The 15,174-nt window shown below is 32.3% G+C and overlaps 1 gene segment (V, D, J or C); it reads right to left on the reverse strand.

Moving 5' to 3' along the window:
• The window catches only part of LOC122886882, a 31,003-nt gene extending 16,529 nt beyond the window's left edge, over nucleotides 1-14,474 (reverse strand). Inside the window, 1 exon segment of the C gene segment in view lies at nucleotides 14,351-14,474. Within this exon segment, the coding sequence occupies nucleotides 14,351-14,459 (109 nt within the window).
• Nucleotides 14,475-15,174: the final 700 nt, after the last annotated feature.

Here is a 15,174-nt window from a genome sequence, read left to right on the forward strand (position 1 = left end):
CTAGAAATGCTACAGCGGCACAGAACTGCCAACATTGGAAACAATAAGTCTTGTGTATTTGTTTTCATCATAACTACTGTTAGCAAGTTTTTCATTATGGGAATACGACAAAAATGTAATGTGTTACAAAAAAAATAAGACTACTAATGAAATGAAACAAACTTGCAAGAGAGATGGAGGATGGGAAAATCTTGAAATACATTTCCGTACAGTCTGTTTATTCTAGCTTCTGTTTAACCTTTAGCAATCCAGTGTCTAATAAGAAAATTTTATCATAAGTTTCATTTGTGTGTTCTTGCTGTTTTTCAATTACCAACAAAACATTTAAGATTTTTCAATAACTTTGATTTTAAAGATTTGTTTTTCCTTACTTGTATCTACACGAAGAGTCGTTCCAGTGCTGAAGAGGAGCTTCACTCCAGCATTCACACACTGGAAACAGACTCAACAAAAACAACTGGAACCTTTCTTAAGACTTAAAGCACAATTAAGAAACAACCATAGATAATCCTACAAACAGCCAGTCTGAGGTCAGGGTTCAATTCTTTGTTTGGACTTCAGCTGGAATTATTAAAACTAGACAGGTTGTAGCTTATGAAACATTATGTTAATTGAGTATTGTGAAATAATAAAGAGCAGCTAAAAAATTACAAAATCATAAGTTATTAATGTGAAAATTAACTGTTATGTATAGGAAAAATATAGAGAATGTACTAATCTTAGAAGGGACATTATCTACTTAAAACAATTCAGTACATTTTAACAAAATTCAAGTCTCTATACTCTTAATATACCAAAGATGAATCAATTATGCCTTTTGGTTAAACATGGAAATTGACTTACTTGAGCTAACTATCAGTTTTGTGCCACCACCAAAGATGATATTGTAAAGCCTAGAGTCAGTCACACACTCCGAAACTCCATTACATAAAATACTGACTTCCACTGAAATGAGGCAGCTGAATGATCAATATGAAGTCCAGTAAATTTGGGGATTTTTTTTATATCACTAGAATTAACAAATCCTCATCTATAATTATTTTCCTTTTTCAGACACATGAACACTGTGCACAAACCAATGTACTACATTGTAATTGGTTGAATATGTTATTCAAGGTAATCATTGTAGTTGTGGTACTAGTGATGGTTCAGCAGAATAAGATTAATTATTTTTTTTTAGATTTATTGTTTCCCCCATCTTTTCTCACTACTGTAAAAAAAAATGTAATCAAATAAACTTACAACACTCCAAATATACCATAGTATACTACTAAAATAACAGTACTTACTGGCCTCAACAGTCAACCTGATTCCTTCGACAAAAATAAATTTCCAATTTGCTGTCCCACAGTGTTTCTGTCTTTAACAATAATTGCTGTGGAAAGTTTCTTACAACAACAAATTTAATCACATCATCTGCAAACAGTTTAATTTCAACTTATTCGACTCTTAGCTATAGAGATGATGGTCTCTATTAATGAAGAACTATCAAAATTCTTCTTAAAAATGTATTAGTTGTATCACTGACTTCACAGCAGTAATAACAAAATTTATTGCAGGAGTATTCATTTTGGTTATGGGCAATGTTGAATTTTTTAAACTTAATGATGACTGATAGCCATTGATCAGTGTATACCTTAAGAACAAAATTCACCTATAATAATGTCTTAGCTATGAATTATAGCTGTCTAAGTTAAGGAAATACCACGTTAGCATTGTCAGAACAAACTAACTGTAATTTACTTATTTAATATTTGAATTCTACTCACTGCTCTCTACAAACAGCTTGGTTCCTTCTCCAAAAATAAGCCTCCAGTTTGATCCTGAAGCAGTCACACAGTGGATCTGATCTGAACAATAACTACACACTGTTTCCTCATGTAGCTTCAAAAAACACAAACAACCTTAAAGATTTAAAATAAACAGTAATAGCATCTGACCCTCAACAAGTTTCAGTGTGATTCCTTCCCCAAAAAGTACCGTCTGTCAAAGAATCTGTTACATGGTTTTTCTTCTTGGACAAAATCTCAAGTTTAAAATCAGTGATGGACTAAATCACATCATCTGCAAACAATTGTATGTGAAGAATGGATTTAATTGTAAATGTCAGCAGCATTTTCTATGGAATAAATCATATTTCCATTAGTTTTCATACCCAATTTTTGAATTTCGTCATGGCTGCTAACCTTTTTCTCATACATCAACAGCAAACCATATCAAACTGGGTGAAAACAGCCTTGTTTTGAGTCGATAAAGATTCATTTTTAAATCATACAAAAACTTTTGAAATGGTTTTAGCAGCCTCAGATGTCAGACAACCTTGTGATGAACAATTTTATCATCAAAATCGTCATTAGACTTGATATTAAATTATAAATCATCATTTGTCATTCAGATCCATTAGTCAATTGTTGATACTCACTGCTCTCCACTGTTAGTTTGGTCCCTTTTCCAAAAATCTGCCTCCTACTTCCTGATGAAGCAGTCCCACAGTGGATCTACTCTAAACAATAACCACATGGACTATTTACTCATAAAGATACACTAATAACATTTAAAAAGAGTTTGATAAATAATAGATTCTTATTGCTCCTTGTTAGGATTGCAATAATTGGATTGGAGCACAAAAATCACTACATACGGCTGAAATATCTGATATCTATTAGGAAGATGGGTACAGAAAATGTAATATGTAATAATATTTCAAAAATTGAACAATTACAGCAGAGACAAGGAGTTTTTATAAGCCGTGTTTCTGTCTGAACTAAAGGTTAATCTCATGTTTTATCTCATTTTTATTAAGCTGCAGATGGACATTTCAGCAACTGTAGAACCAGGTGGAAAATGTGTGTGTAACATTAGATCAACCATTATCATTTACAAATTAATAAAGTAACTTACGTGATTCAACTTTCAGTTTTGTGCCAGAACCAAACATTAGCTTTGAGTTCGAGTAGTCACTCACACAATACTAAACACAGCTTCATAAACCCTGAGATCAATGACATGGACCATTTCCTCATGAAGGTGCTCTATTTGTATTTTATAAGGAATCGGTCAAAAATATATTCCTAGTCATTCTTATGTGGCTTAAAAGTAACTAGATTTATGCACCACATGTGAAATATTTGAGTTCTACCAGAAAGGTCTGTACAGAAGATGGAATATTTCAGAAATTAAATAATTACAGGAGTGAATGAGAGTTTTAAAGGCTGTTTTTGTCTGAACTAAAGGTTAGTCTAGTGTTTTTTATTTGTATATGAGCTGCTTGTGGACATTTCAACCACTATAGATCTAGTTGAAAAATTCTGAATTCAGAGTGTAACATTAGATCCAACATCATTTATTACAAATGAATAAAGTAACTTACTTGATTCAACCATCAGTTTTAAGCCAGATCCAAAGATGAGTTTGTTATTTGACAAGCCAGACACACAATAAGAAAACCAACTACATAAACGCTGAGGTCAAAGACTATTTCCTCATGAAGCTACTCTACTTATGTTAAAACAAATGATAGATAAAAATATATCCCTAGTGTACAGAAAAGATCATATTTCAGATATGAAATATTACAAAATGTTTTCATCTGAAGTTAACATTCATCTAGTTTTTTTTTTTATTTGAGCAGAAGCTGCTAATGGACGTTAGAACCAGGTAAAAAAATGCTGAATTCAGTAGTATTAGATCAACTATCATTCCTTACAAATTAAGAAAATAGCTTACCTGATCCAACTATAAGTTTGGTGCCAGAACCAAAGATGAGTTTGTCATTTGACAAGCCAGTCACACAACAAGAAATCACTACAACAAGAAATGTATGGACTACATAAATATATATATATATATATATATATACTATTTATATATATATACACACACACACACACACACACACACACACACAAACCTCTTTGGCTTAAAAGGAATTACATTTAAGCATGAGAGTCACTAACTCAAATATTCAAGGAATGCGTAAACAGTAATGTAACAATTACTGGAGTTCATTGGAGTTTTTAAAACCAAGTTTCTGTCTTAACTAGGTTTATCTAGCGATTTTTTATTTTTTACATATAAGCTGCTGGTGGAGTTATCCAGGGAAAAATACTGACTTTAGAGAGCTGTGTTAGGTTAATGAATAAAATAACTTACTTGATTCAACTCTCAGTTTTGTGCCAGAGCCAAAGATGAGTTTTGAGTTTCCGTAACCAGTCACACAATGAGAAACCCAACTGCATAAACCCTGAGATCAATGACATAGACAATTGGACTATTTCCTCATGAAGCTACTCTATTTATATTTAAAAGTTGATAGGCAAATAATATATTCCGAGTATTTATATTTGGCTTATAAGGAATTGAATTTAAGGATGAGAACCCCTAAATATGAGTAAAAGTGCCACCATAAATGTGTATACAAAAACATGAAAGTGAAATGTAACAATTACAGGGTTGAAAGGGAGATTAAAAGCCCTGTTTCTGTCTAAACTAAAGGTGTCTCCAGAGTTTTCTTAAAGTATATAACTTGCTGGTGTAGAACCAGCTAAAAAAACATGAATTCAGTGAGTTACAATAGATCAAATATCATTTCTTACAAATGAATAAGGTAACTTACTCAATTCAACTTTCAGTTTTGTGCCAGATCCAAAGATGAGCTTGTTCCCATAACCCTTCACACAGTAAGAAACACAATCACATAAACCCCAAGTCTAAGGTGATCAAACAAAAACAGGCCAACAAACCATGAACATAAATATGTTATATTGCAACCACTGTTTTGCTGTATGGAATGTACAGTCTTGTTATAGTGGACCTGTTATGTACATAAAGTTGAACTTTTAATTTGCAACACAATCAAAGTAAATAGATAAACATGCAGGGGATTTAATTTTCTGCAGGGATTGATTGGGAACGGACAAGTTAAAGCGGATATTTGTCCTCTCATGGGTTTTTAGTTCATTTATATGTCCGCTTTGGATCCATTTGATAAACTGGAGATAATTTACAACAATAATAATTTAACTTACTGTCCTCCACGATCAGTTTGATGCCCTCCCCAAAACTTATTTTCCAGTTTCCCGTCCCAGTCACACAATGTTTATTCTCTCAACAAAAACTGCGGCATAACGAACCTGACAGCAACAAATTTAATCACATCGTCTACAAACAGCTGTACTTTTACAGACAGACTATTGATAACTGTATGGATACAGGGTTCTGTTAGATTAAACATGTGAATTAATCTTAAAAAAATATTATGAATTCTTTTGAGTTTATGTTGAATTTTAAAAACCTGCAGCAGACTGTTATCTTTATCAGATTTTTGTTTTTCCATAAGCATTACCATAATTCCATCAATTATGAATAGCATCTTTTTTAACGTAATGTTAAAAATAAATTGGCATGAACAACCAGATGTCACTCTTGAATATTGAAATTCTTAATACTCACTGCTTTCCATTGTTAGTTTGGTCCCTTTCCCAAAAATCAGCCTCCTGTTTCCCCCAGCAGTCACACAGTGGATCTGATCTGAACAATAACTACATGGACTATTTCATTATCAAGCTAGACTTATTACTAACTAACTAAAAACGGTTTTAAAATAAATGTCAGACAGCTTAGAAATAAAGGAGTGAAAAGGACTTAATGGTATGTTTTTGTTTTGTTTTTGTTTGTGAATGTGTGTGTGTGTGTGTACTACTATATTGCTCCTGTCAGGTAAAAAACATGTATCTGAGAAATTTAATTTTTCAGGAAAAACCAACTTGTTTTAGCTGCAACTCCAGATATAAGGTTGTTACTTAAATCAGTTACAGATGATATGTTTAATTTTACTTACTGGAGCCAACTGTCAGTTTAATGCCAGATCCAAAGATGAGTTTAGACGCTCCAGAGTATGACACACTGTGAGAAAACCAACCACATAAACCCAGACATGGACAACTGAAGCTGAAAGGGGACTTAATGTATTCAGTAAGATTATTTATACGAATTCTAAAGAACTATGGCAAGTCTAGATAACTTTAAAGGGTTTAATACATAAAATAATACAACTAATAAAATGTACAGATCAAAGGACTATGCTGACAACTTGATTGTCAAAATGTTTAATTAGCTTTAAAGCCCTTTAAGGGACACTTGTGATTTTGGGCTATATGAATAATATGAAATTGACTTGACATGTAGCTGGTACCAATAAATGGTTATAGTTTGAGTTGTGTCAATACCAAATAATAGGTTGGCATGAGCACTCAACAAACGCAGTGTAATTCATTTTATCCTTTTAAATATATAAAAGTTTGATACTCACTGGTTTCTGCAATTAGTTTGGTTCCTTTTCCAAAAATGAGTTTAACGTTTGCTCCTCCAGCAGTCACACAATGGATCTGATCTGAACAATAACTGCATGGCCTATTTCATTATCAAGCTACGCAATTTTTTTTAGCTTTGCTTAAAACAATCTACATAAAAAAATATATGCTTTTTAACTACAATAATTTATAATATCATGTTACATTGCTCTTGTCAAGGGAGAGCCTTGTATCCGCAAGTGTAATTTGTTGTGCATTTTTGATATTATTATCCAAAGGCTTTTACAAAGGTTTTAAGGTGTAACTCTCAATTCATAGATTATCACATCACCATTCAATGTATTTGAAAGAATGAAAATCACCAATATACCACTGATATAAGGTTTTAACCTGCATCATTGATATGTACGGTAATGTACTTCCTTATGCAATCTATCGCGTTCGTTTTTTTTTTGTTTTGTTTTTAGCTTGCAGTGGACATTTCAGTGACTAAACAGCAAATTAAAAAATGAGATTATATGTATAAAATGTACTTACTGGAGCCAACTGTCAGTTTAGTGCCAGAGCCAAAGATGAGTTTATCAACTCCAGAGCCAGTCACACTCTAAGATATCCAACTACATAAACCCAGAGATGGACTAACGAAGGGGAAAAGGGACTGAATGTATTCAGTAAGATTATTTATATGAACTCAAAGAACTTAAGGGAGTCAAAATAACTTGAATGGGGATAAAACATTGAAAAATAAAACTACTAAAATGTACCACCGGTTATGACACAAAAGTGGGTATAAGAAAAGTCCTATGGAGAGATGTGTTAAAAATTCTATTTAAAATTTTAAATCAGTAGTCCATTTAAGATTAACACAACATCTTCTATCTTAAATTGTCAACACATACTCACTCTGAATGTCATGCAGAAGTAATTACACACAGTGAGGACGAGGTTATAATGGTTAGTATGTTCACATCTAATAAGTGATTGAATATTTTCTGTTAAGCAGTATACACATATTGTGTGTCTTTGTCCTGGCATGTTGTTTTTAATTTGACTTAAGACTTCCATTGCTTTCCATTCCTCCAGTAAAGTAATGATAAGTACCTCAGATTTATATTTATTATTATGTTTGCTTCTGAAGGCAATTAATATTTAGCAGTCTGTAAGAAGAATTTGTCCTTTAAAATGTGATCTTTACCTTTCACTGAGTCACTAAAAATATTCAGTAAATATGTGCATTACAGTACATACATGTACATTCAGTTTTTTCATTCAACAATCTCACTTTCATCATGTACATAATGTATATGCAACTAAAAAGACAGAGCTAACATACAATAATAAATAAATAATTAATTATTACAATACTCACTGGCCTTAACAGTTAGTTTGACTCCTTCCCCAAAAAATATTTTCCAGGCTGCTGTCCCAGAAGCAGTCACACAATGTTTCCACTCAGAACAAAAATTGATGTGTAACGAATGGATTTAAGCACATCATCTGCAAAAGTTGTATTATATTTGTATTTTAGACATAATTAGCTGTTTCATATTTGACAGTGGGGAAAAGACTAATGTCAAAAATGCCTTTGGACAGCAATAGCAGCTGAAGTTCAAGAGTGAAAATTACTTACTTACTTAATTATTTACATAACCATGATCTCTAAAATGACTAATGATGCCAAAGTATATAAACACTATAATCATCATCTGATCACATTAAAAAATGATTAACACAACATGTACATTTACATTCAGATTTCTACACATAACGTATTATTTTAGCTGTGTTCCAGAGAGCCGTATCAGATCAAGGACTACTCTGACAACTGTTTTAATTATCAAGATTGCTGTCAAAATGTATAATTAAATTGGGCAGTCATGATATTTCCAGTCATAACTGGTTTTATTTTAACTTGTGTCAATATCAAATAATAAACAGCCAGCAAACACATGTTAATTCATTTGATCTAATGAGTGAATTATTGATACTCACTGGTTTCTACAATTAGTTTGATTCCTTCTCCAAAAATTAGTTTCAAGTTTCCTCCTCCAGTAGTCACACTGTGGATCTGATCTAAACAATAACTACATGCGCTGCTTCTGCTTCAGTCAACACTGATTACACCAGGTAATAACAACTAATGGCGTTAATTAACGATTAAGATGTAAAAGCAGTAAAATTATTTTGCACTTAAAAAGCAAATTTTTAGGGCTCATAGTCAAACACCAAGATGAAAGCCCCGTGCCGAAATGTAAGTTAAATAATAAGTCACCTTAAGTCACCAATAAGTTTTTTTCACATTTGTAACCCATTTTTTACAATGACATATATATATATATAGTCAAAATGTGTCATTAGATTTAGCTGTCATGATATTTACAGCCATAACTTGGCTTTACTTTGAGTTGTGGCAACACTAAATCCTATCTTGGCATAAACAACAAAAACATTTTTATTAATTTTATGTTTTGAATATATGAATTCTGGATACTTACTGGTTACTACAATTAGTTTGATTCCTTCTCCAAACGTCAGTTTAAAGTTTCCTCCACTAGTAGTCACACTGTGGATCTGATCTAAACAATAACTACATGCGCTGCTTCTGCTTCAGTCAACACTGATTACACCAGGTAATAACAACTAATGGCATTAATTAACGATTATGATGTAAAAGCAGTAAAAATATTTTGCACTTAAAAAGCAAATGTTTAGGGCTCATAGTCAAATACCAAGGTGAAAGTCCCATGCCAGCACCAAAATGTAAAAATGAGCAATTCAGAATTAGGTTTAGTTTGTAGAGGACAATAATAGAGGACGGATACTGTAACTTACTTGAGCCAACAGTCAGTTTTGTGCCTGAACCAAAGATGAGTTTAGCCAAAGAGCCAGTCACACTCTGACAAAGTCCACGACATAAACACACTGAAACCAACAGTTAACAAGCACTGCTGAGTCCAGCTAAAAACCAACAATCATCAGTTTGAATTGATTGATATATTGAACTGTTGTACTGTTTCATTGAGGATTATTTATAAAAATGACCTCTCTGAATATTCAAAGTAGGTGCAGAAAAATTAGATTAAACCTGAGACATTTCACTTTGACCACACAGAACAGTAATTAACTGATACGCCCTTTCTGCCATCCTAGATCCACATTAGTAACATTGACTAGCAACAAAAGTCACTTTGATTCCTTCCTTCGAAATACTAATTTAAAGCCCTTTTTCCAAGTCATGAAACAGTAACAGACTGAATCACATCATCTGCAAATTGTTGACGTTTCAGGCAAAACTTTTGGATAAAAGTGTAAATATTTGTTATTATTTTAAATAATAACCAATCATAACCAGGTTGGTCTTTTGATTCATCTGTGAATTATTTAGTTACAATCATTAATATCATTAATCATCAAAAAGCTTTTTTGTATTTTGGATACTCACTGCTTTCTACAGTTAGTTTGATTCCTTTTCCAAAAATGGTTTTCCAGTTTCCAGACGTAGTCACACAGTCAGTCTGATCTGAACAATAACTATATCACCTATTTCCTTATGCAGATACAGGAGTAACAGCTGACAAATCATAGGTGAACAATTTTTAAAAATGACTACAGATTGAACGTTAAGCGCAGAAATATGTTTGAGAAATGACTTTCTTACAACAAAGATACTTTTGAAAGATTAAATGGAACATCTTTGGTTTTTTGTATATATTTTACTAAAATACCACATGGTTTGTTAGATTTTATTTGTTTATGAGCTTCAATTTTTTGCGCTATCAGACAAATATCAAAATGACAAATTAATAATCTAATGCAATTAATAATAATATAATGAATAATGTTTGTGGCTAGACTATTTTCTCAAGGAACAGGTGGTCATGCAGTAAGAATCCCATCAAAAATAAACTCAGAGATGTTTCTGAAACAAAAGTACATTAAAATCAGTCAAACAGTGACTGGTTTATCATTATAGAGACTAAATATTTGGGGTTTTAACATTTAGGCATTCAATACATGTAGACATAGAAATCAAATATTGTAATACCCTGTGTGTTTTGGCAGATGAAAACATAAAATCTTGTGTCTATTTACACAGTTTATTATCTAAACACAGCAGGAATACTTAGAAGTTAAAATTATACTCACTGGATTCAACAGTCAACTGTATTCCTTCACCAAAAACTAATTTTCTGTCCCCTGTCCCAGTCTCACAGTGTTTCTCACCTCAACAATAACTACAGAGCTCACACTAATGAATATAATCACATCGTCTGCAAACAGCTGTATTTTTCAGATTCAATTTGCTGTTTGCTTATTCTCGGGTTTACATATTCTAATAAAGACAAGACATTATTCTTTTATGTCTCATTGTGACATTTGATTTTCCCCTAAACAGACCATTCTTTGAAATGGAAATAGTCCAGATGTCTTGTGTATTATTTTTACACTTTTTCCCCAACATCCGTCTGACATATTTGGCATTTTTAGAAATGTCAGAATCTCCACTAGAATTTAAAATAAAATTATGTAAAACTAATCAATGCTGGAACAAGCAACCTCAGTTTGAAGACATGGAGCCACCCATGCATCAAGCTTAGTTTAAGAAGGTAAATGTCCTGAAATTCAAGCCATTAAAACATATCATTGCTGTCAAGTAAAAACGCCCAATTTTGGTGATTTTTCCTTTTTGTCTGATATGATGAATGATAATGTGGGTTGAGACTATTTTACCACGTAGACTCATATCACATAATATTAAAAATACTCTTGTCACCCAGCCACAATTATGCTCTTATTCCCAAAAAAGAACACTTGACTGAGTCAATCATACATTTCTGAAAGTTAGTTGAATATATAAAAGGTGAAGGTAAATTTTAGTGACAGTAAAAATTTGGATGTGGAAAGATCCAAACCATTAAAAATTATATTCTCAATACTCACTGTTCTCTACAGTTAGTTTGGTTCCTTCTCCAAAAGTGACTTTGTTGTTTCCACTAAAAGTCACACAGTGGATCTGGACTGAACAATAACTACATAACCAATTTCCTCATGAACACACACTAATTACAGATTACAAAAGATAAGTAAAACAAAACAGTAACAGCAAATTTGCATTTGGCTTCATAGTATTTGGACTTAAGCACAATAATATAATTATTAAATGTGATATATTTGAGTCATTTTTCATTGCCACACCTGCTACAACGTGCAGTTAAGAGAGCATGCAAATATAATTAAAAGACCAAATTATTATTTTTCCTCTTCTAGTTTGCGTAATTTACAAGATGGAATACAAATTCTAAACACAAATATTTGTGAACAGCAGAACACAGGAGAAAAACTATATTCAAAAAACTTAACTGAATCTCTGAAATCTACTTTTCATCCAATCATCCCCTGAACTTACTTGAATCAGCGATCAGTTTTATCCCTTGGCCAAATGTGATCTTGGAATATGACACACAGTGTTTGTTGTCATCACAATAACTGATAGAGGAAAGTTTGTCAGGAAACATGATGCTGTTTCATGACTGGTCATATATATTTAAGGGTTAAAAATGACATATCATTATTCAGCTTATTTGAACAGTAAGACAAATCACCAACATTTGAGATAAACGTTTTTTTCCCAAAAGCATTGATACATCATGATGGCATTTAAATGGACTGAATCTAAATTTTACACTCAAACTGACGGTTGACGCGTTTAAATTCAAATCAAGTGTCCACCATTTTAAAGATTTGGGATCACATGAAGATTTGTGATCTTTGTTTATGAAAGAAAACAGTTAAGAATCAGAAATCTTTAACTCTAAAGGCGAAGGACTTATATCCTTAGGGGTTTAGAGTGATTTTTGAAATAAAACAAATCTAATTGGACTTACTGGCTTCAATGTTCAGTCTGACCCCCGACCCAAACATCAGCTTGTAACTTCCAGTATTCACACAACAAAAAACACCATTGCATAAACTCTGCAGGGCTACAACTCTGACAGCTCACAGAGTCCTAATTGAGTGAATTGAATAAACTTCTCTTATTCCAAAAAGGAAAATCTGACATTAACATGAACTTATTACCTGTATATGTGAAAAGTCTGTACATCATGAATTAAGTTACAGTTTTAAAGTTTCAGAACTGAGATAAACAGTCAAATGAAGTCAGTGTTTTTTATGAATTCGTAACTTTACTGTTAACATTTGAAAAAGTATGTATGAGAGTAAGAATGAGCGTTTGTAGAATAGTTATTAAAGGTGTTATATTGCACGATTCTTACAGTATCAGGTCAAAGATAATGTTAGATGGTTTCTTTGAACTTGTTGATTTGTATTTAGCACATTTAATTTGCCACCAAACCTATAGAAACTGGAGTATTTAAACATGTAATGTCTTTTTCACCACAAAAAAGAAAAATTTTAGGCTTTTGATTCAAAATCACTGATTTCAATATCACCTATTTTAATTTCACATTGCACTTAAAGAGGTCTTATTTTTACTCAACTGGTTCTTCGTGCTGCAGAAACAGACATGGATTTAACCACATAATCTGCAACTACTTGTATTTTACAGAGAGTAAGTTGTTACATGTAGATCTTTATATGGCCAGTGAAGAAAAAGGTCTTTTGGACAATAAGGGGTGTGCAGATAGTTTGTTTTCTAATGAACTCCTTCGCGTGTTATTTCAGTTTTGCAACCAATTGGACAGCAACGTTTTCTACATGTGAGTTATATCCATACAAACTGCAGTTAAATTTGCTTAATGAAAAATAATATTAAATTCTGGGATACAGCAGATCTGTGTTATGTATGAGTGACTGATTTTAGATAGTTTGGACGAGCGGACTCACGTGTCTCTGCAGTCAATTTGATTCCAGCTCCAAACGTCATTCTGGCGGTGTTTGTCCCACAGTATGAACTGACAGGACAAAAACCCTCAGAGGTTTCTCAACATGTATCAAATGTTTTCATTCACACAATGCAGAAAATTCTAATTGAACCAGGTGGTAAAATGGCCAAACTGCTTTTGTTTTTTAGTTGACATTTAACATTTTAAACAGTTGATTTTCCCATTAAATATCTTCTAAAATGTATCTGTCATTTGCTTGTTACAACTTTTCATTGTAGACAAATATGATGTGAAATATATGAAATTACTGCCTGTCAAAATCTCCGAAACATCAACTTTTTGGGAACTAAGCAAAAGAAAAGCTGGCTTTCAGTTTGACCATGTTTTCAATTTTTGGAATTCCAGAGAAGTTTGATTTTCTTTAATCAACATATCTTCAGTTACATAATAGATTTTGTTTGTGTTTCTACTTTTGAATATTAGACTTCCAAACATTATGTTTATATTTTGCTTGCCAGTTTTGTTCAGTTGATAATTAAACATTCAAGTTCAACATTTCATGTTGCTTCCGTATCTTGTTTCTGTATCTTGTTGGAGAAATGCTGTCATTCTAATAAAGAAAACCAATGCATTGGAGCTCTAAACAACTTTGCTGTCAGATTTTCAATATAAAAATAATTCAACTTACTGGCATTAATGTGAAGTTTGGTGCCACTTCCAAAGATAATCTTGTTAACAGTCACACAGTCTGAAGCCTAAATACACAAACCTCACTGACTCAACTCTGCAGCAAACAGCACACTTCAACCAAACTCAAAGTTATAGAAATGAGAGAAAACTCTGGAAACAGACGAGAAGTTTTGGAATCCAAAACTTGACATTATTATGTGACATTAGTGGGAAATGTTAGCTGACAGTTCAGTTTGGTTCAGCTTGGCTTCACGTCTTGGTTCAGTTAATAAAAAAAAAACTTTTGGGTTTAAACTTGCTCAGACTGCATCTTGTTTCCAGTGGAGTTTGTATTGCTCATACTGGGAAAACACAACTCCTTATCCTCCTTTTATTATTTTTTTGTTTTTATCTCCTCATTAATTGTTTTTCTATTTAGATTTTGTAAATATTTCAGTAAAACTTTACTTTTTTCTTAAAATATGCTCCATAGAAATAATGTTTCTAATCTATATCAGTACTTACTGGGTTCAATGGTTAATCTGGCTCCACTTCCAAAGATGATCCTAAATTGATTTCCAGTAGTCACACAACATGAAGCAGCATAACACAAACTCAACAAACCAAACATCATCTAGAAAAATTATTTTAGACTTAATTATCCAGCTTTTATTAATTAAAATATCTACATGTATTGATGATTCTAATGTTTAAGATTAAAATGATCAAGACAATCTTACAACCGGTTAGTTTCGTAAAAGCATCTTTAAATCTTTGGATAACTGCAACATCATCCAGATAAAACAAGAACTGTTTTCTTAGTTTCTGAAAAGTATCAGTACTCACTGGGTTCAATGTTTAATCTGGTTCCACTTCCAAAGATCATCTTATATCCACCTACAGCATTCACACAGCATGAAGCAGCGTAACGCAAACTCCGCAGACTGACAAACCAAATTCACTTAAAAAACACCATTTTTATATTCGAGAGTTTTATGACTCCTGTCCAGTCATAAAAATAGGGTGCTATTTTTTTGAATTCATTTTCATTAAAAACACTATTATAGTTATAAATTATAAATGTATATAATATAATGTAGATACTAATATTTCCTGCACAGCAGAGACACTGAACAAACTGTTTTAGTGATGCTTTTCTTTAATACTTGCTTGGTTGATGTATTTATTATGATTTGTGTTAAATCTTTGGAAAACTTCAGAACTGCAGCATCATCCACATAAAACAAAAACTGTTTTCTTAGTTTCTAAAATACTGACATTTAGAGTGTAAAACACTGTAAGTTTGCTTTTAAAGATGCATGGTGTAAATATTGATTATGATCCACATC

This window comes from Siniperca chuatsi, linkage group LG13 (assembly GCF_020085105.1).
Source record: "Siniperca chuatsi isolate FFG_IHB_CAS linkage group LG13, ASM2008510v1, whole genome shotgun sequence".
NCBI classification, from domain to species: Eukaryota; Metazoa; Chordata; class Actinopteri; order Centrarchiformes; family Sinipercidae; genus Siniperca; species Siniperca chuatsi.